Source organism: Pithys albifrons, chromosome 6, assembly GCF_047495875.1.
Source record: "Pithys albifrons albifrons isolate INPA30051 chromosome 6, PitAlb_v1, whole genome shotgun sequence".
NCBI classification, from domain to species: Eukaryota; Metazoa; Chordata; class Aves; order Passeriformes; family Thamnophilidae; genus Pithys; species Pithys albifrons.
In genome coordinates this window covers 53,507,613-53,533,606 of record NC_092463.1, presented here as the reverse complement: position 1 = coordinate 53,533,606, position 25,994 = coordinate 53,507,613, and the positions used below count along the sequence as shown (strand labels likewise).

General features: G+C 42.7%; 1 protein-coding gene across 6 annotated transcripts in view; it reads left to right on the top strand.

Moving 5' to 3' along the window:
* LMO1 (LIM domain only 1) overlaps positions 1-24,969 on the top strand; it is a 63,820-nt gene extending 38,851 nt beyond the window's left edge. For 4 of the 6 annotated variants that reach the window (XM_071559510.1, XM_071559508.1, XM_071559511.1 and 1 more), the window contains exons 2-4: positions 8,703-8,916; positions 19,652-19,777; positions 24,530-24,969. In XM_071559510.1, coding sequence (XP_071415611.1) covers positions 8,711-8,916; positions 19,652-19,777; positions 24,530-24,635 — 438 coding nt within the window. In that variant the 5' untranslated portion in view covers positions 8,703-8,710 and the 3' untranslated portion in view covers positions 24,636-24,969. Of the gene's footprint in view, positions 1-4,385; positions 4,492-8,534; positions 8,917-19,651; positions 19,778-24,529 lie in introns of those variants that run through there. The other 2 variants (XM_071559509.1, XM_071559506.1) reach the window with 2 other exon arrangements.
* Positions 24,970-25,994: the final 1,025 nt, after the last annotated feature.

The following is a 25,994-nucleotide window of genomic DNA, read 5'->3' as shown; positions in this document are numbered from 1 at the left end:
GGTGGTGGACTATACTTTGTATAAACATCCTGAGTCTGTTAAACTGCATGCAAGGCCAGGATATCCAGGGATCTCCTGTAGTCTGAGTGTCTGCATTACAGAATTCATGAGCTTTTGTCTGGTCCTTTTCAGACAGGAGCTGTACCTGAGTAAAATGCTCTCTGGTCCTCTTTCTGTCTCCTGCTGGAAAGGGCAAAACAGTCCTGGTTCACCCATCCTCCTTGAACTCTCGTCTGCCTCCCAACCACCTCTGGGTAGGTAGAGGAGTTTGGAAAGGAGCAGGGCAAAATCTTTAGGAGCTGGTAGTAGGATTTTCAAAGTAATTTTAGGCCCCTGAAGTCTGACTAGGCATTCCTGTGTTGACTGCAGGTGTGGATAAATCCCGTAAAGTTACAATAGATGTGAACCATTTTTGGCACCTCTTCTGAGACTTCTTCAGGTACTTCTGAAGCTTATCAAAGAAGCTCCCCAAATTCCATGGCCTTTCAGGAGTTTCTGTAGTGTCACTCAAAACTTCAGGGCTTGCAAAAGCCTAGGGTATTATTTGTATCTACAGTGATACAAATTCTGCTTTCCAAATCAGTGTTTATTTATTGGTCACTTGCACAGTGCTCACCAATGCACAGCTGAGTTTGCGAATCTCCACAGAGACTTAACACAGGCACCTAGAACTGTGACCACCTCTGCCTCTCTCTTATGCAACAGGAAAAACATACCACTTGGATGTATTGAGTTGGGGAGAGATGGGATGCTCTCTTAACCTTGTTTTTCTTTGCTACTTTCATGAGACAAAATTCCAGTCTGCTTTATTTTTTAAGTCAGAAAACTGATTATATATTGTAAAAGATCAGTGTTTTCATGGGTGAGTAGTAATTACTGAGTAATGGCTTAAAACATTTCCTGAAGGAACATAAAGCTGTTTTTAAAAGTCAAGAGTACATTAAAAGGATTACCATGTAGATTTGATTTTTAGATAACACTAAAATGGATCCCAAATGGACTTATGAAAAGGGATGCTATCTCTTTAATGGAGAGTGCATGGTCTGACAGCTCAGCATGCAAATGGTCCTGCAAAGGACTGTCTGTTGTGTTTTTTCCTTTCAACAAGAGGAGGAAATAGCTCTCCTTGCCCTCTCCTTTCAACTTTTAATAGCAAATGGGTTGGTCTGGTTTTGCTAGGAAAGGGAGAAGAGGATGGGTTTGTGGGATAACCACATCTTTCTGAATCACTAGAGAAGTGTATTTCACTTTTTAGAAGGTCAGTCAGCAGCAATTGTATCTCTTACACAGATTGCATTAAGCAGATAGACTCCCTCTGCATACTCTACGGGAAAATCTTTCCTTGCCTCTTATAGGCAAATAAATTTTAGTCTGAATATATTTATTACACTAATCTTGAGCAGGGCATGAGCGTCAATACTTGTCTTGGCAGTAAGTTTGGAGAGGGGCAGGAAGGGCTGTTATTTTCATAATACCATAACTTGCAATCACTATAGTGTTTGCTGTTTCAGAGTTGCCAGCACAACTTTCTGGTGATTGATGGAGTAAAATATGCCTTTGGCCTGAGTGGGATTTCTTCTAGAAACATTTAAAGGAGTATATTCATATTTCATTTAAATATGGAGCACTAGGATTCCAAATTCTTCTGTGGTATTGTACAAATTATTATAGGCTCCAAAAGTCTTGAGAAATTTCTATAAGCCTGTAAAAGCTTTAGATTGGATAGTCATCATTGCCTGCATTAAGGGCTGTGACAGATTGCTTCATCAGTGTACACAGAGCAGAACATCAAATGGCCATTTGGCAGTGGGCACTGAAATTCTATTAAGGTTGCCGAAAGCTTAGGTTGACACTGTATATGTCTGCAAAGAGGCAGAAGAAAAGATGATTATGATGATTGTGCAATGATATACTTCTGTTCTCCTTAAAATATTCACATATATAGCATGCCAAATCTATCAGGGTGATGTTAATGTTTCACTGCCTAAGCTCTGCTGCATTGCACATCTTCGCTTTTGTCTTGGAAACCCAACACATTAAACAGTCCATTTTAAGTGGAAAGTGAGAATTATGTAGTATTACACACATGTCTGGAAATAATTGAGGAGTTTTTACTTCTGAAATACTCTTTGGGTTATTTGATACAAGGTTTTTCTATTTGATTTTCTTTCCTTTTGGAAAATGGGAGATACACAAACCCCTCCCTGTATTTAACTTTGGTCCATAGGTTATTCTTAAAAGAGCTGAAAAGTGAGGGATGAGTTCTTACCTTTGTGACCATTTGTCTCAGAGACTCTTCTTCCCTTGGTTTTCTTTGACACACAAAGCCACTAAATAGACAACTTTTGAGCTTGGTGTCTTAAATGGTCACCTGCAAATGGATGGAATTTTCAGGAATATGGGATGAATTTTAAGCTAGTCATCCCTAATAATAATTCTTCTCATCTGTGATATTCTTATACTGCTGAAAAGGTGATTTGAGGGTATTCACTCCACTGAATCAGGACCTACGTTGGCACAGATTCAAATTATGTGAATTATTATTATTATTGTTATTTTGGAATTATTGTTTTGTATATTCTCTGTCCAAGCAAATCCTTGAAAACAGGGTCTCTGCATGTGAGACTGGGGGGTATTTAAACCATTTATGAAGATTAGGGGCCCTTTTAGGCAGCTGAAACTGCCAGGAGAGACTAGACTGTATATTTCTCTGAAGCTTGTCATGAACTGTATGGCCAAAAAATTTGTTGTGTTATTGGGCATAGTTAAAATACAAGTACTGATCAAAATGTTTCTCCTTCTAACTGCCCTCTCCAATAACTATTTTGCCATTCTTGGGGAATTTATTCAGGAATGATTCAGAAGAAATACCACAAATTAATTGCTAATGCCACTGTAAAAATCACTTGCTGCATATTGCAGCATGAATCTGGAAATGAAAAAAGGTTGTGGTTACTCATTGAATAATTTTGATGAATGGTCTAAGGCTTGTTCATAAGCATTTAGTTGCAAGTACTTGGTGTTCCAAATGTAATGTTTTAATTGGATATACAAATGGCATGATGAGTTTCACCTTGCTGGCCATAATTCTTCAAATGAAATTCTTGATGAAGATGCCCAAGACAACATGCTCTCAGTTCAGTGGAAGTGCAGGGTTTGACTTGTTTCACAGGGTGTAGTATTCATAGAAGGTGAGTAATACAATACTGGGAACACAAAGTGAGTTTCTTTTTAAGGCAATTAAATTCACTGCATCTTTTTGGCAGTGACTGTCTGCATTTACTTAAATGGGTGATGCAGGACTCTAATGCTTTTAAATGATATCAGATCCTTTGATAAAAGACATAAGACTGCAGCCTATTTATTGTGATGAGACAGGAGTTAATAAGATTACTCCTACTCTTCAGTTACTTTTTCATCTTTTGCAGCCAAATGCTGGGGGGTTTTGTTAGCAGGCAAAAGGAGGTCAGCTCATTTAAAGAGTGTTGATGCTAGATACAAACATTTTTTCCCTCAAGTGGAACTCTGAAACCTAGGCTCAGTTGCCCAACTGCCAAAACCCTGGTCTTTAAACCAAATTTGCTTTTAGCACTGAAATGCTGCAGCTGTATAATAATCACTTATATAAATTAAAGAAAAAGGAAAAAAAATTTAAGAAAAGAAAGAACAAGTGTAACATAAACCTGCAGTAACTGTGGTCTTTGGCAGAAGAATGGTTCAGAAATGTGGTAACTCTGTCTGAAGGTGCTGCTCAAGCAAGAATTTGTGGTGGTGAATAAAGACATAATTCCAGTGCTGTGTGGTGCGGGGTGCTGTACAACAGGGCTGGAAGCACTGCTCCTGAGTGGTTGTCACAAATCTTTCAGAGTAGATGTTACTGGGGATGTGTGTGCACGTAGTTATTTGCTTTGTTGTTGAGCAAGATTTTATGGTAAAAGTAGCTCATCTGAGGAAAAGTTATGGGGTTTTAAGAAAAACAAACAAACAAAACACCAAAGAAACTCCCCCACAACAACAAAAAAGCCAACACCAAGAAACTTGTAGAGGGAAAGAGTTAAAGCCATCTGCCTGAAAGCATTGTGTAAAACATACACACAATGTTGGGGAAATAAGCCAATTATGTGAGCTTCACAGGAGGTGGGAGACTGACCTTTGTGTATAATTAGTTCTTTTATTTAAAGCAAAGATTTTGAATAGAATAACTAATTAGCTGTCATAAATGGCAAATTGAAGATTTTGGCCAGATTCCTTGGGGAGTGTGGGAGGACGTCCCTCCTCCCACCCAGTACTGTACGCTCTGGCTCTCCTCATTAGGGTTGTTTTTAGTTCTCTGCAGTGGTAATGAGGAGTGCAGTTGTGGCACTTCTCGAAGCCCCTCTAATAAAGCATGAAATGCAGGTGGAAGAGAACTGCCTTCAGCTCCTGCAGCTTTCACTCAGCAGATGTGGGTGTAACAGAGGGCTTGGGAGCAAGAGGAGGAGGCTGAGGGGGGTAAGTTGGAGGGGGGTCTGAAAAGTCCTGGTGATATCACCTGTTTTTTATGCTCTGGACTTGACTGTATAAAATACAGGCAAGCTGCAAAGCCTTGAGGCATATATCATTAGCTAGCAGTCCCCCATTACTCTTTCAGACCAATTAACCTTTAGAGTTGCATTAAAGAAATTAGGAGGTGAACTTCCATGCTTTCAGAGGGGACGAGTAGCTCTCTTGCAGACCAGAGCACTGTGGAGCCGTACACCGTAGGACCAGTGCAGATAACTGTTATTTAAAAGGCCTACCATTTATGAAAAGTTCCCAGACTCTCTTGGAAATCAAGCTTTATGAACAGTGCCCTTAGAGGAACTGCAGCTGATTGCCATGTGAATAGAAATATCAGTAAAATGGCTTAGAAAAATTTAGAGGTGTACTTAGTGGACACTTGTGTTATAAAGCCAGCTGAATCATTTTACAGAAAGACCCCGACTGAGAAGATATGGGCTGATTAAAGCTTGTTTGTCTGACTGTGAATAAAGGTAAAGTTTAGATTACTCACTACAATAACAGCCTCTTTAGACACAGACATAAATTTCAGTATGTTCAGAGGTGGTGTCTATAATTTTTTAATGTGTATTGGAGCTTTGAGCACTCAGAACAGGTTTAGTTTTGTATTTACCAGCAGCAAGTCTATTAAGTTGTAAAGGGCAAAGGAGGGAGTGTAGGTAGCCAGAAATAGAAAGGCTTCATCTGCTGTTTCTAAGAAAAGAGAACGCTGGATGTCTAGCAACAGGAGATGAGAGAGCAACTTCATGGTACTTTGAGAATTTGGCAATAATCTGTTCCCTTGTGATCACGTATTTAAATGTATGAGTGTCTGGCTGTTAATTTTTCTAGTTCTGCAACACTACTTCTCATTTTCTAATCCTCGCCCACATAGCACATGTGGAGCTGGTTGAAGGTGACTCCTTTGTTTCTTGACAGCCCCAGTCAGACACCACATACCCCTTATCATATTGAACTAGGCATCTTGGCATTTTTGGCAAGTACAAGAGAAAAATATACATAGATAAATAAGCAGCATGGCAGTCTTGCAGTGGGAAAATTTCAAGAAATAAAAAGCAGTTCTTCAGGTGGTTTCTGCCTGCACAGCCCAGACTGCTGGTGGTTTGCTGGAAGGGGAGGCAGTTGGAGGAAAGAAGGGTTCAATGTTGGCAGTGTCCTCTCTCTGCAAGCCTTTGACTGGGAAAGGGGTTAAGCTTCTGAGGTGCTTCTCTCTTGTTGCTTGAAAATGACATGGCAAGTGTTTGAGGAATGCTTGCTGATCAAGTTGGGCAGTTTCTGAAATTTTGTTTCACGCCTTGCCTGCTGTGTCAACTCACCAGCTAATTGCAGATTCAACTTTCAGTAGTGGTGTGTGTGCTCCGTGCAGACCGGCTGGTTGGGATGTTGGAGGGAAACCTCACAGCCCAAAATGTAATTTCAAAACACTGAACCTGACCAGCAGAGGCTGACTTGGCTCGTTATTATCTGAGTGGAAATAGCAGCTTTGAACATCATATGGGCTCTGAAATGGTACCTTTTTTCATTAGAAAGCCCCCTGCTGAACACTGACCAAATACACAGCCTTTTTCCTTGCTTAAGGTCTTGCTTAAAAATATATATATCTATTTCTTTCCTAGTTATTAGAAGCAAATCAAAGTGTTACATTCCCCTTATTTGCAGAAGCCTCTCGTAAGACAATGGTGCTTGTGCAGTACTGAGGAGCTGAGATGGCTGCAGTCAGTGAGGGCTGCCAGGGCCACAGATGGAACAAGAACTGCCACTAAAATCCAGCCTTCACCCATCCGCCTGCTTGCCACAGGAGACCCTCCTAACCTGCCCTAAATATTCAAACCAGTCTCTCTTAATGGTCCAGCCAGGGTTTAATCCCTGTGCAACTGCCTTTGCTCATGATTATGCTGCTGTTGCAGTAGAGCCCTCGCTGTGGGTGAGGGCAGTTGTAACTCTGAAAGGGCACTGCTTCCAAAAGTGTTCAGAGGCCTTGGGAGGTCCAGTCTGGCTGAAGGTCTTGTATTTTTGAATCACAGAGCTGATCTCAAACTCCACCCATGCAGCAGCCTCTTGAGTGGGGGTTTAAAGGTGCGCTGGTTATCTAGAATCTGTATCTTTCCAGATGCAGGATCCTTAGGCTACCGAGTTGAACCTTGAATAAGAATTGTATGATGATGCTCACCTTGTAAGAAATCCTCCCGTGCCTCTAAGGGCACACAGCTCACATTGAGAGAGCCTGTTCTGACATTGGGTACCAACTTGCAGGTTTCTGCGGCCAGTATCTGAAAGTGTAATTTGCACATGTAGGTCTTAGTTTTCCTAGGTGCAAACTGTTTTCTTGCATCACCAGTACTGATCTTACACAGTTTGCAAATGTGAATTCATGCACACCCCTTTCTCTGCCTCAGAACAAGGCAGCCTCTTCTCACACTGTGCGGTGTTTGTGTTGTGGAGTTGGGAAGAGCATAGAAATTACATGAAAAGTGAATTTTTCTTTGCTCTTGAAATTTATTTAAAAAATAAAAGAAAAAGTGCTATGTTTAGAACCATGGGGCCACTTCTCTCGTTCTCGTAAGAAACTCTCACCATGTGCACAGGATTTCTTCAGTGTGACCTCCGGCACCTGCCATATATTCCATTTCTGTCACTTCTCTGTCTTTTCTCCCTCTTTGCAAACATGTGGGTGTTTCTCTGTGGCTGTGTAGGTGGAATTTCTCTCAGTAGCATTACGGGTTGCATGTGTGGCAGTCTGGCACAGATGTAAGTTTTCACATTGTTGCATGTTTGTCACTGGTGTCAAAAGTGTGCTCGTACTGACTTTGTGCATGGGTTTCAAGTGTGCTGCAGCAGAGGGCAAGGGTGTTCTTTAAGTCTTTAGGGTTTTTGAATGTTACTTGACCTGTCTCTGTGCTGCTGAGACCACTTTGATTACAAACGGATCAATACTTCACTGTTTGTGTAGAGGTATCTTAAGTGTTATTGTCTGCTCACAGCTCTGACGAAGCAATTACTACTGTAGGAACGGTGCGTTTACATGTGCTGACCATTAGCCACTCTCAGGTCACCCTGGCTTTTAAGGAAAGCAGCAAATGTCACTACAGTGACACTGACTTGATCCTCTCTAGTTAAGGGATTGTTAATAATTCCATTATCAAGCTGCTACTTTCTGGGACATCTAGAGCTTCCTACAGAAAGGGTGGATTAACTTTGTATAAGACTATATAACCAGTGACACCTGGTACTGTGGCCAGTGTCCCTTCTCATCATCTCTGCATTGGTTAAGCCCACAGCATACTTGTTAGAGGCCCAGCATTGTAATTTTCAGTGATTGGCACCATTTAAAATAAAAATCATAACAAAATAAAGTTAGAACTCCAGAGAAAATGGAATTCTGTCATCACAGTGAAGACTTATTTCACCATTTCCTGTCCCCTTACTCCCCTTCACTACAAACTTTGTTTATTTTTCCACCTTGCCTGATGATTCCATAGAATTCTTTCCTGCCCCTCTCTTAAACTGGGAAGGCTCACAGGAATCACAGCTGTGTCAGCGCTCACCATGGGAGGCGCTTGTTGCTTGGAGGAGAGGAAAGAGCTGGGAGACAGCACTGTGAGGAAGGTGGCCACAGCAAGTGCTCTAGCTTTCAGTGAGGCCTCTGTCACCAGCAGGGTCCACAACAGAGGAAAAACAGTGGCATACTGCATCTTTTTATACCACCTCTTCGCTTTTCCCCATTAAACTTGATCCAGCCAAGATGTTGGACTGGGGTTATGTACAGTGGTGGCCCTTCTGATCTTCATAATTGCCTTTGGCAGGTAATTAACAACACAAGTGTACTGGTAATGAGGGGAAAAAAACACATGTTGATATTGCATCCAGTTTATTCTGCTGCAAGATGTTAATTACAAAAAGTCTGGTGTGTTGTGCCAGCTCTACCCTTAGGAAAAAAAGGGCTGCATTCCTGCCAGTGTCGCACTCCCACTTAGCCCATGACAGCAAATGAAGTTAAAATTCCTTTGACTGTCAGCTGCTTACAATGTGAGCTTCTTGTAATGAAACCAGCAGCAGTGTTTGCTCACAGATCTGCCTATAGCTCACAGTGCTACCCCAAATGCTGGTAAACTATCCAAGCTGTTTGGATATCTTTGAAATGAAATGCTTTGTTTGCATTGCAGGTGTGCCGATGTTATCTGTACAACCCAAAGGGAAGCAGAAGGGCTGTGCTGGCTGCAACCGAAAGATCAAGGACCGGTACCTGCTAAAGGCTCTGGATAAGTATTGGCATGAAGACTGTCTAAAGTGTGCCTGCTGTGACTGTCGTCTTGGAGAGGTTGGATCAACTCTTTACACAAAAGCAAATCTCATTCTTTGCCGCAGAGATTACCTGAGGTAAATAGAGGAAGGTACTGTGGGCTCTTCCCAAAGCCTCTCAGCATGCTGCCAGCTGTCTGGCTTTCTAAACCTCTCCTATGAAAACACGTGCTTGTGCATGGTCAGCCCTGCTCAGAAGAGATTGGAGTTTTTTCCTCTGTCTGAGCATGACTTTTTATTTGCTCTTATTGTATTTTGTAGTCAGGGAGGTGGAATCCCATTTTTAGATGAAGGTAGAAAGAGAAAGTCGTTACTTAACTCTTTTTCTTACTACTATGAACCAACAAGACCAAAGAGTGCTTGTTGAGTAAATTAGGAAAAGACTGTTAACTTTCCTTGCATATTGCTGATGGTATACTCCTGCATCTTGACTGAGACCTGACCAAACCTTTACCTTTTCTTTTTTAGTCATAGCTTTTAGACAGGTTTCTAGTGCTTCTGTTGAGTAAGGTTCCTCCCAAGAGGCTCTCGTTTCTTCCCTAACTAAACAGAGTAAAACTCAAAAACTACAGATCAACTTCAAATTTTTTTTCTTTATTAGAAAGTCAGCAGAGACCATCACTAACTGTAAGTTAGAACTATCCTGACAGTGTGTGTATGCAATACATAACAACACATGGGGGTTTTTGCCTGGCATGTATGGGGCTTATGTGCAAAATGCTTTATATAAACACAAATGAATATTAATAAGACAGCAGGCCTAATGCAAACATTCTTATGAGAGTCACACTGCAAAACATTCTGAGTTTTGCTTTGTTTTTCCTTTGGAAGAATGTACTTGATCTCCTGCTAATGTGTGTGTTTTCTTTTTTTTTTCCTAAAGCACTGATAGCATTTCCTGTGCAACTTCAACCAGCAAAACATCTGAGGCAAAACAAATCCAGCATGCTGTTCTAAGATAGGGATATAAAATGCCTTCTAACCTTGTAGTGTCCAGAGGCTGGCTAGATTAGTGTCAATAATCAGATGCTTCTTGTGTTTCAATGTAAAACATATTTCTGAAAATCTTTAGTAAATATTTTCTTAGTAAACTTGAGCAAACATGTTTCTCCTTCTAAAGATGAGAGATAGAGCACTGAGCCAAACAGAAAAAATGAGTCTATCAGCTGCCATATGGGAGCTGTCACCTTGCGTTTCAGCCAGGCAGTGTATGGGACCATCCTGCCCACATGTGGATTTTTGCTCCTGCTGGAGCTGAAATTCTCCAGGGCACTCATGAAATGTCCCAGCTGAAATTCTGCCACACAGGCAGCACTTGCAACCACACATCGTTAGGTGGGATACGTTCCCAAAATCTGAGTGGGGAGGAGCTTGGGTAAGGGTGAACACATCTGAAGGGGAAAAGACAGGACAACCAGCCTTTGGAAAGATGCAAAGGGTGCGATAAGGAAAGACTTAACTATCCTCACTGTAATTAAATAATTTTTTGCTGAAGTCTGAGTATTCACTAATGTCAAAAGTCGCTTGTGACAGGTCACTTGTGGCACCCTGTCTGTGCAAAGCTGAAAAAACTCAACTCCAGAAGGTTCTTTAATATACTGATTTCTAACCCCAAATTAGCATCTTGGTGATTCTTCTTGAGCTCAGCTGTACTCTTTTTGTGTTGTGGACGTAATTCTGATTTATCAGTGAAGAATATAACAGTTCTTGATCTTCCCTTGCTGAGGAAGCTTTTCATCACAGTATCACAATTGGGTCATGCTAGGTACTATCAAAAGAACTCAGGAGAGCCACTTTCAGGAAGAGTCTTCTTTCCCAAAAGAATAGCTGCATGAGCTGCATTATTTTCTGCAGTATTTCGTTCTATACATCATCTTATATATATGTTATCTTTTCTTTTATCTTGTTTGCATCCAGCTTCCCAAGTGATCCAGGTCTCTCCATCTGTAACCTCCACTTCATAATTTATCACTTCTCTGGAATTTGTCATTTGTGGTCTTGAAAAAGTGTTATGTCTGTGATTTTTTTTTCTTGATTTGACCTTAAATATAGATACTCAGCGTTATTCTACATGTTACAGAACCCTGCCAGAAATACTCAGCTGAGCAGTGTTTCCCCATTTACATTTGCTTTTTGAGACCTATGAGCTACCCCATGTTTTGTCAATTTAATAAGCACCATATTGATTTTGGTTTATTCTAGTTTCATAACAAAAATAATGTGTGGCATCAAATCAGACATGTTAAAGTGCCGAAGGACAGCAGTATTGATGCTGTTAAGTTTAGAAGAACCTTTTTATCATTGTAGAGCATTTCTCTCTTTCCTTGGGTTATCCTGAAAATGCTGATTTGAGGTAGAAAAGCTAAATCTTCTCACTGGCCCCTAGATGATATGAATTTTCTGAGGCACACCAGAAGCCTGTGCTAGAAATGGAAAAAAAGCCAGGCATTGCAGATCTCAAGGAAATGGCTCTTGTCCCAGCTTTGAGAAGAGAGGGCAATTCATGACATGAAACATGGAAGGCAGTGGTTGAGACTAGTGTTTGACCAAGGCCATGAAGCATTTAAATGTGGCCTCTGAAACAAACTTCTGTGTCTGAAAGGGGTCTCATAGTACCTTTGTCTCCATTTTCTGTGTTAGAATAATTTCTGGCTCATGAAAGGGGAATTCTGTTGCTACTTGTACAGCACAGTTAAACTGTGAAGAAGAAGACTTATGTGGCCTTTACTTTAAATATTTTTCCCCTATCTGAATTTAAGATGTTAGTGCTTTGGCCACTAGAAACATTTCTGTTTTGTTTTGTTTTTTATTTTTTGTTCTTGTTGTTGGGGAGGACAGTATAGTGCTATGCCATGCCATATTTTATGAAGGCATAAAGCAATTTTTTTACTTTAAAACATCTTGTGTTGCTTCTACACATAATATTTCTTTCTTTCATTCTCAGTTTTAGCTATTGGTTCTATTAATAGAAGGAGCTAAAGCTGCCCATCACCACCTTCTCTTCTGTGTCTTCACTCCTGATAATTTGAATTTTTTTTCTTGGAGAATTGACTATTCCTATCATTATATAATTCCCTCATAGTTTTAGAGCTTCTGTCTACATTTTTTTTACTCATTAAACAACTCATGGTGTTTGATCTACTGGTCAAATTTTAGCAGAAATCATTCTTAAAAATAAGTTGTCATCTCACCATAAAGGGAGTGCTTTACTTGCAGGACAGTCAGAGGAATTCCTTTTTGGCCACTTACTCTATATGTCAATATTGCACTGATATTTAGTAGGTCAACCAAAAATTGAGAGCTAAACTGATTATGTACCTAGAAATGTAAGAATATGAACCTTTTATATCTGTAGTCTAAAAGGAATATTGCGGTGTGATGACCAGGAGAAAAAATTAGCGTTTCATACTCTCTTCACAGACCAACATTTCTTTGAATTTCCCCATGAGCTGATTGTGTCCTTTAGAAATACATGTGTGAGATATGGTGAGATGTGCTGCTCCATCCCCATCTCAGAGCCTGCAGCAGGGCTGTCCCTGCCTGGGACTGCACAAACCGAACACCAGGCACCACTTGCCTCATCGCTGTGGAGGTGGCAGTGTATAGGTGCTTCCCTTTAGACAAAAAGGCTCTGGGAATATTTTGTTGTTGATTTGCTGTTCTGGGACCCTCCTGTGCCACCCTTCCTGTGGGCAGGTGTCACAGAGCCATGGGCTATAGGGACAGGGATGAGCTGGACTTCTGTCACTGGCACAGGGCAGAGGGTCAGGACAGGAGCACAGCCGGCCCCCCTGCCCCACTGTGGCTGTGTGGCTTTGGAGCTGGCTTTGTCGCGAGTGTTGGTAGCATAGTGGGCTGCCAGTCCTGTGTGCTGATCCTCAGAATTTTTTAGCAGAAATTTTTAGCAGAAATTTTTCCAATGTGTCTCAGGAGCTGCTAGCAGACCATAGCCTGATCATTTGTTTCAAAAGATAAACTGTCGTCATTGCTTGTGAAGGAACATTTGTTAACCTTCACATTTCATAAAACACTTTCTTGCTCATTTTTTAATCATGAAAGATGAAATTGGATCTTGAGTTGTTATCCTTGTGGTATCACCTCAGTCTCCAGCTGTGTCTAGATGTATCTTTCAATACATTTCATCTCAGCAAATAGATTTACCATTTGTTTTATAATCACAGTTCTAGCATTCCCACCTCTAATTATTTTTGATAAGCAAATGCTATTGAAGAAACTGCTTCTGGGACAGAGAAGCTTAGCATGCAGCTTGGATGGCTCCTTGCAGCCCCCACGCAGCGATGTGTGTTTGTTCCGAGGCGTAATTAAACATTCACCAAGCTCCGCTTCACAGGGACGGTTTGGGTGTTGCATCAGGATTTCCCGTGAGGAACTGACAACTTAAATTTTACTGTGAAGTGCTGATGAAGAACGTGATTTTTCCTTTTTACTTAGCAGGGTGCCCTCACACGGGCAAAGGCGAGTCAGGCTCGCTTTGACAGGAGCAGAACTGTTGCTTCTGTGTGTTTGATATGCTGGTATTGGGAAAGTTTTTCGTAATTTAAACTGATTAGGGCCTTAATTAGACTCCAAAAAAAGCTCAAAACCTGCAGTAAAAATGATGGCAAATCAGTAAGAAAGAAGGGCTTTCCAGGAAACTCTGATGCTGTTCTCAATGGCTTTCATGGAAATTCTCTTCACCCAGTTTCCCATGTTTTGATCAGTGCTGCAACCTGTGCCTGGCATTGGTTTCTCCGGTGAGCAGAGCAGCCCTGTGCACCTCACCTGAGGAATGGAGACCTCCTGGCAGGCCTGGCACCCCCTGTTACCCCTCAGCACTGTTTGTATCACGGAGCCCTGAAATCCACCCTCTGCAGCTCCTTGTCCAAGAGAGTCAGCTGCCCCGTAATGGGGTTTTTAGTTCCTGGATACTGGTTTTTGCTCTACTCCAAATTCCCCAGCAGATTCATTCTGACAGTGCATTAGAAGCTTTAGAAGCCCCTTAGATGTCTGGAATGTTCTATGTCTGGAAAATGTGCAGGGTTTAATTTTGTTGTAGGATAAAAGCAGTGATCTTGCCCAAACGTGGGATCATGGGAGGATGTGGACATACACCCTCCCAGTGGGCTTTCCCAAGTCAGTAGCAATGGCCCTAAGCCAAACCATTAAACCACGGTGGGATGAGTAAGCACAAGCCTTCAGGAACCAAGTCGTGTGTGCTGCAACGGGCAGAATTTAGGTTAATCTACCAAGGATATCACTAATACTTGGAATGTAGCTTCAGCCCACAGAAGCTAAAACACCTTTGAAAGCAGGAAGAAGACTGTTTGGGATTTTTGGCTCCAGAGAAGCATAGGGCACATGAACGCACCGAGAGTATGCCCTGCCAGATTTTCAAGGGGCATGTTTAGTGTGGGAAGGAGAGGTATAAATGCAGTGTGGCTGAACAAACAGTATCTGCTCAGAGCCTAAAATTGTCACTAAACTGAAGTGCTGCTCTTGCATCGCAAGACTGAATGTCTTGCATGCTACATAGGACACCCTCACTTCTGCACTTGGTGACTGTACAGATTAAGGAGGATTAATTAGGCTCAAAATACAATGTGTCTTGGCAACATTGCTGTGCTTTGTAGTGTTAAAGTACAGATTTATGTGGTTTTTTTCTCTGTAGTAGCTGTTCCAGGAGTTTCTCACAGCCTATGATCATACTTCTGTTAATTTGCTTTTGCCCTTTTATTTCCATCCCTGCAACCTCTCAGTGAGGAGGAAAGCTTACGGGGAGTAATTCTGCCTGGCTGTAGTACACTAGCATGCCCCTAGCACTTCCAGCTCTACAGTTTTCTAAGAGGGCATTGTTGCACATGTGTTCAGCAGTGCCAGAGACAGTCAAGATGGGTTTAAGGTCAGTGGCTTCAATTATACCAAGAGAAAGGCTGGGAGAGGGAGTAGGACTTGGACATCTCCTACCTGCTGAGTCCCAGATCCACTGTAAGTATCCATTGAAAATATGCGGGGAGAGGCTGAAGAAGTAAAAATAAGTGTACATTCAGATGTGTTCTTCAGCTGAAAACAGATACCCTTGAGCAATTTTGAAGTTTACGGCCAGTAATCTCTGAACTAGTGTCCTGGATAGGAGGGTGCACAGCTAATATATATTTACAGTGCTGGATCGCCTATCACGGAGCCTTTCTCTAATATTATGCAAAGCAAAGGCTGATTACAGGAAAGTTCTCTGAAGTTGCTTTTAAGCTTATTCTTTTTCTCTTTTTAAGTGATGTTCAGCCTTTCCCTGCAATTAGTGGTATATTCAATGCTTTGGTCAAATCAGGCTTGTAGCTCAGCATATTTGTAGTATCCACAGATGGGAAAAATACTGATTGCAAGCTGTTAAGAACTGTTCTCACTGAAATACTAGTTGTTGGTTTGTTTCAAATGGTAGGGGCAAAACCTTTTCATGACGATGAGTTTCAGATGTGTAAAATAAGTCTTGTTCTACAGCAGGTCCTGATGAAGCTAGGAAATAAGGAGCAGCAGGCATATAGGGAAGCTGTATGGGAAAACCTCTTTCACCTAGTGGCTGGAGAGGATATGAGCATGGGGTTCAGTAGGTCTTCAAAAACTTGTATATCCAGATAATCTGGATATCTAAATAGGTAGAAAAATATGTAGTTGTTCACAACATCTACAAAAGTAGATATTTATCTGTAGGTAAGTGTTTAGTGCTCTTTCAATTCATAATTCTTACCTTTCGGTGTTGAAAAAAACCTTCTCTTTTTGAGGGGCATTATTAGTCTCAACACAGCTATTTAATTGTAAACTCGTCTTGTTCTTGTGTTGTTAAATCTGATTGACGCTGCCAGTCTATACTTTCTGCACCACTCATTATTTATTTGTGTCTGTCCTGCTTCCTCTTTTTTTTGTATCCTGTGAAGTCAACAGCTCCAAAATTTTCACTTTATGTGGAGGGAAGATTTTCTTTTTTTTTGATTGCAAGCTGCTAGGTAGTCAGACACAGGCTAGAGGAGGAAGAAATGGGAACTCTCTCTCTTTGTAGGCAGTGAATAAACCAGATTGTTGTTCCTAGTAGTGACAAAAATAGGCAAGAAGGTTCTCAGTTTAGACCCCCCTACATTTTGGTTGAAGGAAAAGATCTTTTAAAAAGTGCCCAATTTAACATGTTAATGAGAAGTTTCTTACTGTTTACCTACAGTAAGGACCCTTTACCATCCTCTTTTTTAAAAAAGCCACAAACTTACAGGGTTCTGTGACCTTACTGTAGTTTGAATTAACTTCAGGTGTATTTACAGAGCTATTGAGGTCTGGATCATCCTGCAGAAGATTGCCCAGCCAAGACTACAAAAAAAAATCCTTTGACAGTTGCCTACTGCTTCCAGGAGTGCTCCCTTCTTTTCCCATTAATCCATTTGCATTCAGGGCTGCTCCTGTATGCCAATTAAATTTAATTTTTACTATACACACTGACATCAATGGCCAATGAGAAAAGAGCATAGTGGAGTTTTTAGTGTGCCCATAAACTACAGAAAATTGTCCTTGGACAAACTCCTGCTTTTAGACTGGCTGTCAACAATAGATATGGTTAAGTTCAGGCTAAGAGCCATTAAACATAATTACTACCACAGGGTAAAAGTTTAATTGTGCTAAATTTTAAATCTGCATAGTCTATGCTTATTTACAAGCTAGCTGGATCTTCCTGTTACATAAGGGGGAATAAATCTGTACTTAAGAATTTGCCTTTTAACTTCAAAGGAAGTGAAAAAATAGGGGGTTTAGAAGAAGCAAAACAACTCCAAACTTAAAACTTTATGTATTTCCAGCTTCTTTTATGCCAGTGGCTCCACGCTGGTATGTAAATGTTGAGCATCTTCCAACAGATTTTTCTAATGCGCTTCAACTTTGTGTGCGCAAACATACAAGAAAGTGTTGCATCTGTTATGAAGGTGTCTAGAGGACAGAATGCAGATCAGTTTGTTCATGTGGGGTTATTTTAAATAGAACCACAGATGGGGCTTTGGGTAGAAGATTTTTCTACTGATTCTTGTCTTCTCTCTGTCTACCGGTAATGTTAAGATCCCCAGCTCAGAAAGTTTCAGCTCAAGTAGCTTCTGGATCAGTAGATATCAGAGATGGCAGGTTTTCTACAAGCAAACAAAAAAAGCAAGTCTGTGTTCATTTTACATTTTCTTCCAACAGATTAAAAAAAAAAAATTCACTGAGCTACAAGTTACAGCATATTTTTAGAGGCACGGTGAATATACAGGGCTCTAAGTCACTCCCTGAAAAGCAGATTAAAATTAGGAAGTGCTAGAATAAGTGTGAAATGTTCATCTGTTGGGAGAGGGAGGGTATGGAGGACTGTGAAACTTGATAGAAGAGAAAAAGATTAGCACACTGACTAGCTGGAAGCTACGTTTATGTAGACATTAGAAGGCAACACGATTTCAGCTGGACAGAACATAAGCTTCAGATCTTATGCAAACAGTCAAAGCTGTTTAACAATTGCTTTACCCCCAAAACCCTGGAAAGGAGACAGGTGAATACGATGCCCAATACATTTTTCATGTTTCTTAAGCTAACTGTTTAAATAGTTAAGTGAACATCTGTCCAAATTTCCCCATCATTTCCATTTAGAAAAGTCTCCTATTTGAAGGCTGAAGAAAAGCACCTGCTTAACAATGCAAATGGTGCTGTCTGGGGCCCCTTTATTTTGTTTAATCTAGATTGAGCTCCACACAACTGTGATGCTAATGAATAATGGATATTTTATACTTGTGCATGTAGCAGTGCTGGGCACAGAGCAAATCTAGGATTAACCTCCCAGTTTCCCTGCCTAATGCATTTGACTCATTTTTTGAGTTTGCTGTGACTTGGGTACTCTAAAAACGGATGCCTTGGTTTTATGGGAAATGCGAAAATCCTGGCAAAAGCTGTCAGGCTTTGCTGTGCCCAAGTGAGGTCCTGTGGAAAGGGGCAGCTATGCTGAGGAAGGGAGGGATGTCTGTAGCAATGGCTTGATTTGCAAGCTGGTGCTCAATGAGATCCAGGGCTTTTCAGGGTGGAGACCTAGATGCTTTTCACCACCACATTTTTTCAGTCTGGTCTGCTGGCATTAGGCAGCCAAACCCTGGGCTCAGCTGGCTCCCCTGCCTCCGAGGGCAGGAGCAAGCAGGGTCAGCTTGCAGGGGGCTGCTCCATAACGAGTTAGATGGTGTGAGTTTGCCAGTGCAAACTATAGAGCTGGGATTTTACTTTGCCTTCCAGCCTTCATACGATAGAATCATAGGGGAAGAAATTTTCATGCTTCCTTTGCAGATTTCTGTCCTGCACAAGTGTTTCTGTTTGGTTTGCTTTAACTATCAGGGGAAACGTAGTGCTGTTTCTTCATAGGAAGGCTTGAGGTTTTCCCGCCAGACCTAATGAAAGACCACTGATACCACTTCTAAAGAAAAATAAGGGTAGCCTTTTTTAAGCTGAAGAGAAAGCTGACTTTGCAGTAACAGTGCTGTGGGTGGGAGGGAGGCAGGGAGTTTTGTGGTGGTTTCTATAACACTACTCAGTGTTTTAATTCACAATTACTGGCCAGTAATAATTAGTATTGATTAGCTTGGCAAATTGCAGGTTTAGAAATTGGTTATAGATTTTCGTGATGCTTCTCATCTCCGTGTTGTGGAATCAGCCAGAACCAATGGCTTGAAACAAACCATGAGCCCAGATCTGTCTGCGGGCAGCAACGCGTTGCATGCACAGAGCTAATGGTCAGCAGGAATCGTATGTCTTGAGGCTCATCACCCCAAGAATACAATTTTTATCATCTTCTAAGCAAAGTAACTGACCACATGCATATTGACCACAGACTGAGGTGAAATTGGTTTTGTCAGCCTGTTGATCGGGGCCGCTAGCTGGTTCCTGCAGCTTTAGCATCGCAGTGTCATGATGCCCCTGGCATGCACAGAGGTCTGCAGGGACACGTCGGAGAAGGGGGCTGGGGGCTGGGGAAAGGGTGCTGCAGTCTTAGTTGAGTCCCCTGGCAGGAGCTGTAACAGCAGCGGACATCTGGGGAGACAGATAGTGAAAGCCAAGATGAAAATGGCAAAGCTTCCAATGCTGAAGGGCTGTCCTCGAGGACCAGGGAGCTGAAGTGGAACGGCTGAGCATGCTGTTCATGCCACCGTGGAAGGGCTTAGCTGGCTCCTGGGAGGGATGTGGATAGGGGAGGAGGGGGGCACAGCCAGCAGGGAGGGCCTGCACTCTGAGATGCCTTGCAAAATGCTGTGTGCTCATTGCAAGAGCCTTTGTGCATTTTCTTTTTAAACAGGAGGTAAGTGAGGTTCTTCCTGAGCTCTGTTACAGTGTTGCCTGCCAGGATTGGAAAAGTTTGCAGGACTTCTGTGTGCTGCTGAGTGGCTGCCAGCCTATCCCTCCATCCGCCAAGCTGAGCAAGCCCATGCAGAGGAGGATGGGCGGCTCTGAGCACCTACCTCACTGATGCAGAGAGGCAGATAGTTTTTGACTGAAATTTTGTGAGCCCCAAAATAGTGCTCTAAGTGTTTAATGCTTTTCTCCATTAGACAGCAAATTAGCCCTAGGCTGGCAAACCAAATGAAGTTTCATCTCGATGATCGGAGCCTGCTCACCAGGCAGTTTTATCCCAAGTTCCCGCATGCTGGTTGGTCAGTGAAATGGAGACTGCAACTTCTATTTATTGGTGCAATACAGTATTTGATACTGCTAATTACACTTAATTAGTCCTTCCACCATTTAATTAAAATGGCTTCTAATGATTGTGCTTCTTTGGCAGGCTCTTTGGTACCACCGGGAATTGTGCTGCCTGCAGTAAACTGATCCCTGCCTTTGAGATGGTGATGAGGGCCAGAGATAATGTTTACCATTTGGACTGCTTTGCCTGTCAGCTCTGCAACCAGCGGTGAGAACACAGTTATTATACACACAAACTAATTTATACCTTTGCCACAAAATAGGGGAAACATTTGATCCATGCTGCCTGTCTGGGGCTCAGAGCCTGCTGGCGTGGCTCGGGCTGGTTTGTTAGGCTGACCTGGGTGATGCATGTAAGTACCTGTAGCCCTTTTACTGCAAATCCCCTTGGAGCTGGTGGGAGTTGAAGGGGCAAGGGGAAGCACACAGACACAGACTGTACACAGCACAGCTGCTGCTGAATAAAACAGACTGGTTCAGCATTCTTTCAGGATCTTTGCAGAACACAGATGATGGAGAATGGACCTTCTCTGGCAAACTGATGTTATCTTGCTTAAATCACATTTCTGACAGGCTCAAAACGGGGTGGCAAAGAAGGATAAAGAGAAGGGACAGGACAGAGAAAAGTCCTCTAGCTAAGCCGTTTCCAACACTGGGAACAAATCCCTTTAGTTGTTGTGTAATTCATAGATTATCTTAGTGGTTAAATTTTGAGTGGTATTTGTATATTTCTACTGGGTTTTTACCCAATCGAAAATGCACACTGAGGAGTGTAATAAAGGGTTATGCCCAGTGTTTTAGACTACCTGTAGCCAGTTGAGTTTGGGAGGCCTGTGAAAAATCTTCCTAGCACCATGTTTATTGGTCATTATAGGCAGAATGGAAGCCCACAAAACCAGATGTAATACAGTGTTACTGTCTGATGCATCCATCTATCTATCTATCTTTGTCTAAGATAGACCTGAAACTGTCTGGTGTTCTTACTGCTTCTTTAGTCAGGCTGTAGTGACTGCCCAGGGTCCAAGGCCTGTGCTGGACTTCATTTCTGGATCTTTGGTTGTGCATCCCAGAGGTGAAACTATGATGCATTGCTTCATCCTATGGGAAGGTGTGAGAGAGATAAGACTTGTGGGAAGATAGAGAACCCAGTTCCATAAAAGTCAAGCTAAAAGACTGACTTAAAAATTCATTGCTCGCTCCAGAAAAAAGTCATAGTGGGATCTCTCATGAAACAGCCGTACATGTTCCATGTGTGAATGCAAACCTGCCATGTTCCCCCTAACCGCAGGAGACCCTGTCTTCTGTGCCCTCTGACAGCAGCTTAGCCCTTGAGATGAATGGGGTTGCAGCTGGTTGGTGCCAGAGCACGGAAGAGGCAAATCGTGTGAGCCGCGTGTAGCCCGGGTGTCTTTACTCTTTACTTTAAGATCGCTCACTGAAGGCAAGGGCGGTGTTTATTTGAGATACAAAACTCCCACCACAGGCGCAGTGGCAGTGCCGGGAAGGCAGTGACATCTAGTGGCTCCTGGCCTTGGGCTCTGTCTGGAAGCCACGTGAAATCTTTCAGTTGCCCAGTCTTGTTTTGTAACTTTTGAACACGCTCCGGCCACAGCCGTGGCGCCCGACCAGCAGTGTGTGACTGCACAGAGCTGATGCCCTTATTCCCCAAGATGCTTCTTCCATACTGCTGAAATCACAGGTCAGTTCTGGGAGTTCTCTTCAGGAAGTGTTGTAGGTGCTGCCAGGCTTAGCCCTCAGGCTCAGCTCTCTTCATCCTGCTGATGAGGTGAGGCAGGAGTGGGGTGCTCCCAAACTCCACGCTGGTACTAGGGCTGGATCATCTCAAATATCCCTCCAGGCAGAGGCAAATCATGTCTCTGGGCTGCACAGGAAGTGCTAGGTTGGCCTTGAAGTAGGTGGGATGACTGTAATCAAACCCCTGCTTTACCCTTCTTGTCTCATGGAAAATCTTAGTGATGCCTAGTTTTCATTTTCAGTAATTTCTTTTAAATTTCACCCTTTATTACAAAGGCTCCAAAGCACCTCTCTGCCTCCCTTCTCTCTATGATTGCTAACACTGTTACTGCACTCAGTGCAGAGTGCTGTCCCACTCTGCCCTTCACGTAACCTCCATGTGCTGACACTGCCTGGCAGGAGAGCGCAGGTAATCCCCCCGTTCTGGCAGAGTTGCGCTTTGATGCACAAGGGATTTGCTGCCCAGTTTGAGAGGAGGTGAGTTGTTCTGAAAGATGGGCTGAGTAGACAGTGTAGAGCTATGTGTAGATTGTTATTTTTGGCTGAGATCAAGAGGGCTACAAACTTTTATGACTTATTCTGTAGAGATTTTGGCTTGAAAGGCCAGAGTGGAAGTGATCCTGTAACAGACAACACTGGATGCCGAACTGAGTACAGTGAGATTAGGTAACCCTAAAGTCTAAATTGCAGAGGTGGATGTCAATATTAGCTCTGAACTGGAAACCCCACTGAAACCCCTTATTGTTCCTCAGCTATGAAAAGATTTGATGATGAAGACCTTTCTTTAATTCTCTTCCAGCTTACTTGCCCTTCTATAGATGGACTCAGTATAGAGTGTTAAATCTATCAGAGCAAAATTTGTAATATTGTTACCAAGTGTGCAGTGTTTTCATTAGTTTCATTCTCTAAAACATCAGGTTTGGAGCAAGTCCTGCATTGCTACTCAGCCTACCGTGCTTTAAACTGTTTTAAAGTCGACATGGTTATCATAGTGCTGAACAAAAGCTGGTCACTGCTGTAACTGTCTAATAGGTCAGTATTACAAGGGTTGCAGAAAATCCAGCTGCTTCTGTTGCCATTATCTGAAGTGTGGCTTTGCTCAGAAGAAAATAACTGTAGAAATAGCAGGGTAGGTTCAGCACCTGTTTCTCACTGCTGCTGGCTGGAACATGATCAGCCACATGGGCTTTGCAACATCCCTGCTCCAAGCATGGGGGCTGGTGGTGCAGACACACGTCTTGCTCTGAAGAGAGCTGTGGGCTGGGACACGTGAAACTGGGCCTGAAATTGCCCTGTTAAATTCTCTGTTTCCAGTTGTGATGCATCAGCAGAAGAGATCCCAGTTTACTGGTGGATTTGCAGGACTGGCAGGTAGAAATAGTTGCCTTTCCAGTGAATCAAACTGTTTCCCCAAAATTTCACATTGTATTAGAGTACCCCTGCAGTGCATTTTAGTTCCCATGTGCTTGTACACACACACCCACCTCCACCCACAAGCTGCCAACTCCCTAGGTTTGCTCCTCCTCCTTTGGCTCCTCTAGACCCAAACCAGGTTTAGCAAGAGAGAGATGTTGATGATGCTGGTGGTAAGAATAATTTTTGCATTTTTCCTCCTGGAGATTTATATAGTACTTACAATAGGGATAAGTAGTATAAAGCAAGCAGCTGTGTCTTTTATTTATAGTGAGTAAAACTGCTGGGGGGGAAGGTGGTATTGAGGAGAGTGGTTGCAGTACAGTTTTTAGCATAAAAGCTGTTAATTTAAATTTAGAATAATTTTTAGCTTTTTTATATACAAAAAAGGTTGAAATTCATAACAAAAAAAAGCATGTGCCACAGAGGGAAGAGGATGGAAGGTCTCCAGTGAAATCTTACAAAGGGAGAACCAATGCCCAATTCTCTTTGTACCGACTTGGCAAATCAGCTTATTTGCAGGTGTCCAGCTGGAGAAAACTTATGGCCGTTTTGGACCTGTAAAGGAGCTCTAAAATTATCAGTCCTTTTTTTTTTTAGCAGAAAATACTCAGGTTTATGGAGATGCTCTGCCTGAAGCTGCCTGAGTAACAAATGCATAAAGTATTTTAGACAAGGAGTAGACAGTGCCAAAGGTCTGCCTGGAAGCAGAGAAAATGGGCATTTGAGGTCTGCCAGGTCTCCGGAGGACGGGGTCATCTCCACTGAGCTTCCTTCAAAGCCTAGTAAATATTTGGCCTTGCCAGAGGCTGGTACCTGCTCATTCATCTCAGTTCTCAGGTGCCTCGAGGCACAGTTCCTGACCCAGGATGCCTCTCTGCTTTAGGGACCTGAGTTTGATTTCATGCTCAGCTCTTGAGACAAGGAGGCACAGCCTGGTGGTCTGTCATTGCCCTGCCAGTGTGATGGACTAAAACTATCCCCTGAATTGCGTGCAAAGTACGTTATTTGTTATCTTAAGAAGTAAAGATCAGCTTCTGATTCCTGAGCAAGCAGACAGGGCCAAAAAGCTATTGGTTGTCAATTCACACCTCTCAGATCTTATATGTGGAACTTTTTTGACCTTAATAGTCAAATAAAATTGTTAAATATCACAAGCTTCTCTGTCAACTTCAAGACAAACAGAACAATTTACATGGTATATAGAGAGCAGTGCCCTTCGCTCAATGAAGATAAAGGTTAGGAGTCCAGCCACCGGGAAATTTCTATTTATTGTTCAGCACTGTACACAAGGGGGTGAGGAAGGACTTAATAGCCAGTCCTTGCCTGGAAATTAGTGTAAATACTGCCTCACCCGAGGGAACTGTGGAAGTGTGGATACCAGCAAAAACTTCAAATAGCCTCTGTGTAATATCGCCCGTTTGATTTCTCGGTTCTGGAGCCGACACCTCTTGTCTGTAGGGACAAATCCCTTAACTGTTCCTGACCTCCTCCCACGGCTGCTGTAGGACCCGGGAGAGACCAGGACCTGCTCCCTGAGGTGCTTTAGTACAACTGGGGCCTGGGGCTGAGCACAGCCATGCCAAGAAAAGAGATGGCAAAACCCTGGAGCAGGGAAGGGGAAGGGGAGCAGGGGAAGAAGTACATGGGCTTTCTTGGGGTCCAGTGCCCCTGGCAGAGCCAGAAATCAAACCCTGGTCACTAGAGTCACCTTTAAACCCAAAGAGCCTCAAATTCTCCCTGTTCTAACCTTTGTTCATACTTACACCCACTAATTATTTTTATCTTCCAGATTCTGTGTGGGAGACAAATTTTTCCTGAAGAACAACATGATCTTGTGTCAGATGGACTATGAGGAAGGGCAGCTGAATGGGAGCTTCGAGTCCCAGGTTCAATAACAGACCCTGCTTCGCTGAAGCACTGTGGGATGGGCGCTTGGCCGCACGAGCAGTGAGGGCGCCTGTCAGCTTGCCTGCAATATTTTTTTAATTCTTGGTCCAGAGAGGACTATATACATTGTAGTACTTTCCCCCCCAACACAAAGCAGTTACAATTTTAGATGTACAGTTGTGCCTGCTTAGCTGAGCACTGCATTGCCTGTATGTTTGTGAGTTTTTGGGGTCTGGGGGAGGGCTCTGTACAGTCTGTTTTCTGTATATAAACTGGAACATTTATTTTATGAAAAATGTAATGCAATTTTATTACTGGTGTGAATTAAAAATTATGAATGTTTCCTGGTCATTTTGCTGTGGTTTCTTCCCCATGTGGCAAAAGCCTATATTTCCTGTGCTCTATGTTGAGCAGATTTTTAGAAACATAAACACAGATCCCTGGAACCACATGGATCACAGCAGAGACAGGTTCACACACAACAACTGGGGGAAATGCTGCTGCAGAGGTAGACCTCTCTGCTTGAACTGTGCAGAGACTTATGTCCAACCACCTGCTTCTCTGTACACTGGGAGGGAAAGAGCTGAGGGCAGGTGATGGTCAGGAACCCATCAGCATCACTGGCCGGGTCGCACCAAGGCTGCTGAGCTGCTGGCTGAAAAGCACCTTGCTTTGCACCTCTCTGAATTCAGACAGAGGTTTTCCATGGCCAGGTGCACTTGTTGACCAACTGATACGGTGTCTCCAATCTGGGCTGTGAGGAACAGTCTCCTTCCTACCCTGCCAACAGGTGCCTGGGCATTGATCAGGATATTAATTTGAAGGCAGTGGGATTTTCCCATGGGGCATCTCTTGTCCAGGTCAGAGCTGCTGTAAGGGCTTATGTCAGGGTTTGAACGTGACTGGGCGCTGATGCAGCATCATCCCTTCCTGCAGTGCTTTTTGCTTAGTCTCTGCCAGATGCTTTGACCTCCCACGTAACAAAAGCAATCAGATTTGAAGCATCTCCCAGAGAAAAATTCTGAACTGTGTTCCTGCTGCGACGCTTTGTGCAATGATTTTCAAGGTTATGCAATTCATGTGTAACCCACTGGACTGTATCAAACACATTTCTTTGTACGGTGAGTGTCACTTTAATATAGTGCACCAGTAGCTGTAAAGGATGGCTGCAATTCTATTTATTTTGTCTTATTTTCTTAGAATTACCCCCCTTTCCTTTAATAAATAGACACCAAGTACCTTTTTTTCTGATGTGACTTAATTGGTTGCTGGTCCTGGGTTGCTTATGTGTGTTCTCTGAATTGCAAATGCCAAATGCAGTGCATCTTGATGCTGCTCTGCCTGTTGCATGAAATGCTTTTATGTAC